Below are 2,500 nucleotides of genomic sequence, written 5' to 3'. Positions count from 1 at the left end.
TATTACACTTAATCTTTACAGGGACATTTTATCATATTCACAACCACTGTCTGATTGGTTGATTCATTGGTGGAAAAAATAGGCCATGAAGCCAAGTTCTGTGACACTGGGATTATAGACTCTCCTGTTATCCATTCACTTTAGATAACGTGATGTGAAAAACAGGTGTGAGGTAGTGAAGACTGTGTGTTCGTATCCCAGACAATCGATGCAGACATTGCAGACACACACACACACACACACACACACACCTGTACTTGGAGAGGATGTTGAGAGGTGGTGGTTTATCGCTGTTGTTGTACATCTCTGCCACTGGGTTGGGGATGCTACTCTTGGACACCACCTGCTGGTCCTGAATGGTAGCACTCCTGAAGGCTTTCCGCATGTTTATGTCCTGGAGAGAGACTGCAGGACACCACAGGAGAAAGCATTAAAATTCACCCTAATTACAGTCATCTACACTGAGTTAAAATTCACACTAATTACAGTCATCTACACTGAGTTAAAATTCACCCTAATTACAGTCATCTACACTGAGTTAAAATTCACACTAATTACAGTCATCTACACTGAGTTAAAATTCACCCTGATGACAGTAATCTACACTGAGTTAAAATTCACCCTGATGACAGTCATCTACACTGAGTTAAAATTCACACTAATTACAGTAATCTACACTGAGTTAAAATTCACACTGATGACAGTAATCTACTTTGAAGTTTATTTGCATGTTACCCTTCATTTCACAGTGGCAGTTTAAAATATTTTGTCAGAACTGGTGATGTGCTGTTTCAGTGACTCTTGGCCTGAACTTCTACCGGAAATTTACATATACATTTATTCATTTGGCAGATGCTTTTATCCAATGAGAGAGGATGTGTTATCTGGAGCTACTGAATAATTAATTAATGATGCACTGAGGTGTTTTTTCTTCCTGCTGAATATTTGTCCTGTAACATCAGGTGTCTACTACTGTAAAGATATCCTGTGATAAAAATGATGCGACCGTATTTTTATCTTTTTATATCATAAATACAAAGACACAAAGGCGATGACATGCGTTTGTTTGCTGTTGTTTCAAAGGCTGGTTTGTTCTCTACCATAACTCCCAGTCAACCCAAATCCAGTCAACCCTGTCTCACACCGTTCCTCTGACCATTCATCCCATTATGAATAGTTTATCATTATAATCAGTCTTTTAAGGTGACAGAGCATGTGCAGTATTCCTAATATTTGTCAGTATTTAAATGAGTAGTATTTATAGTATTTTAATATGTACTGTTTATCGGTGTTTAAATGTGTCATCTTTATCAATATTTTAACAGTCCTCTCCTGTCACTCTCCTGGTTCCGGAGGACAGAGAGGAGTGAAAGAGAAAATTTCACGTCTCTTTAAATAGATGATTCCATTGACATGTTACAACTAGGAGGTTTAAGACAAAGTACAGGAAGGATTAGCCACGAGGTTCCACAGTGATGTCTGGACACAAAGCTGCCAAGAAAACAGCTTCACAGAACTGACAGCCTATTGGCTGGGATCTGCTCCATCTAACCCACAGGTAAATGACATCATTGAACCACACCCTCCATTCTGAAACCAAAACATGTCAGTGTATCCATGCAGTCCATTAGAGAAAACAAAACAAGCACACTCTGAGTGTATTCAAGACTCAGGAGGGGGCACCCATCCTTCTCTACCTGAAACTGGAGACTGAAAGGTCTTAAAGGCGAGCGTGACTTAGACTGGATGGTTGTCTGATGCACAATGTGTATTTGGGACAGAGAGACACCCCATGCTGTTGCTATTTTGAAAGTCAATATCTCTCTGACCTTTCACCTTTGACCCTGACTGACCTTCCTCCATGCTGGAGTCGAGTTGGGTGACTTTGATGGCGAGTCGATCGATGCGATCCTGCAGTGAGTTTGCACGTAGGTAAAATGTATTGGCCTCATTGAAGAGTTCACCAAAGACGTCCTCTGCATGTTTACCTACACACACGCACACACACACACACACACACACACACACACACACACACACACACACACAGAAGAGAAAAACAGAAACAGAGAGAAGCTCACGAAAGGCTGACACAAACTTGGCATAATGAAGATTGGACATTGTCTGTTTCCTTACTGTTCCATTCTCTCTTTCATTCCGTCAGACACACCCCTCTCCCACTTTCTCCATCACACGCTCTGTCTTTATCCCCCACACAGACATTAAGCCCCATATAATGCCCTTATCCCCTCAGACTTCAGGGAAACCCACTAGACACACACAGACACACACACGTACACACACACAGACACACACACGCACACACACACAGACACACACACGCACAAAGACACACACACGTACACACACACAGACACACACACATGCACACGCACACACGCGCACACACACACACACACATCAACGCATGCACACTCTCACACACACACACACACACATACTAACTCCAACACTTTCACATGCATACATACAAACATCA

At 41.9% G+C, this 2,500-nt stretch overlaps 1 protein-coding gene across 1 annotated transcript in view; it reads right to left on the bottom strand.

Moving 5' to 3' along the window:
• Nucleotides 1-2,500, bottom strand: part of wasf3a (WASP family member 3a) — a 19,578-nt gene that overhangs the window by 11,493 nt on the left and 5,585 nt on the right. The window contains exons 3-4 of the mRNA XM_030792683.1: nucleotides 1,854-1,988; nucleotides 252-405 (exon numbers count right to left, since the gene is read on the bottom strand). Of these exons, the coding sequence (XP_030648543.1) occupies nucleotides 252-405; nucleotides 1,854-1,988 (289 nt within the window). The remainder of the gene's footprint in view (nucleotides 1-251; nucleotides 406-1,853; nucleotides 1,989-2,500) is intronic.

This window comes from Chanos chanos, chromosome 15 (assembly GCF_902362185.1).
Source record: "Chanos chanos chromosome 15, fChaCha1.1, whole genome shotgun sequence".
NCBI lineage: Eukaryota > Metazoa > Chordata > Actinopteri > Gonorynchiformes > Chanidae > Chanos > Chanos chanos.
Note: the sequence above shows the minus strand (reverse complement) of the source record. Positions and strands in the feature narration are given on the sequence as shown.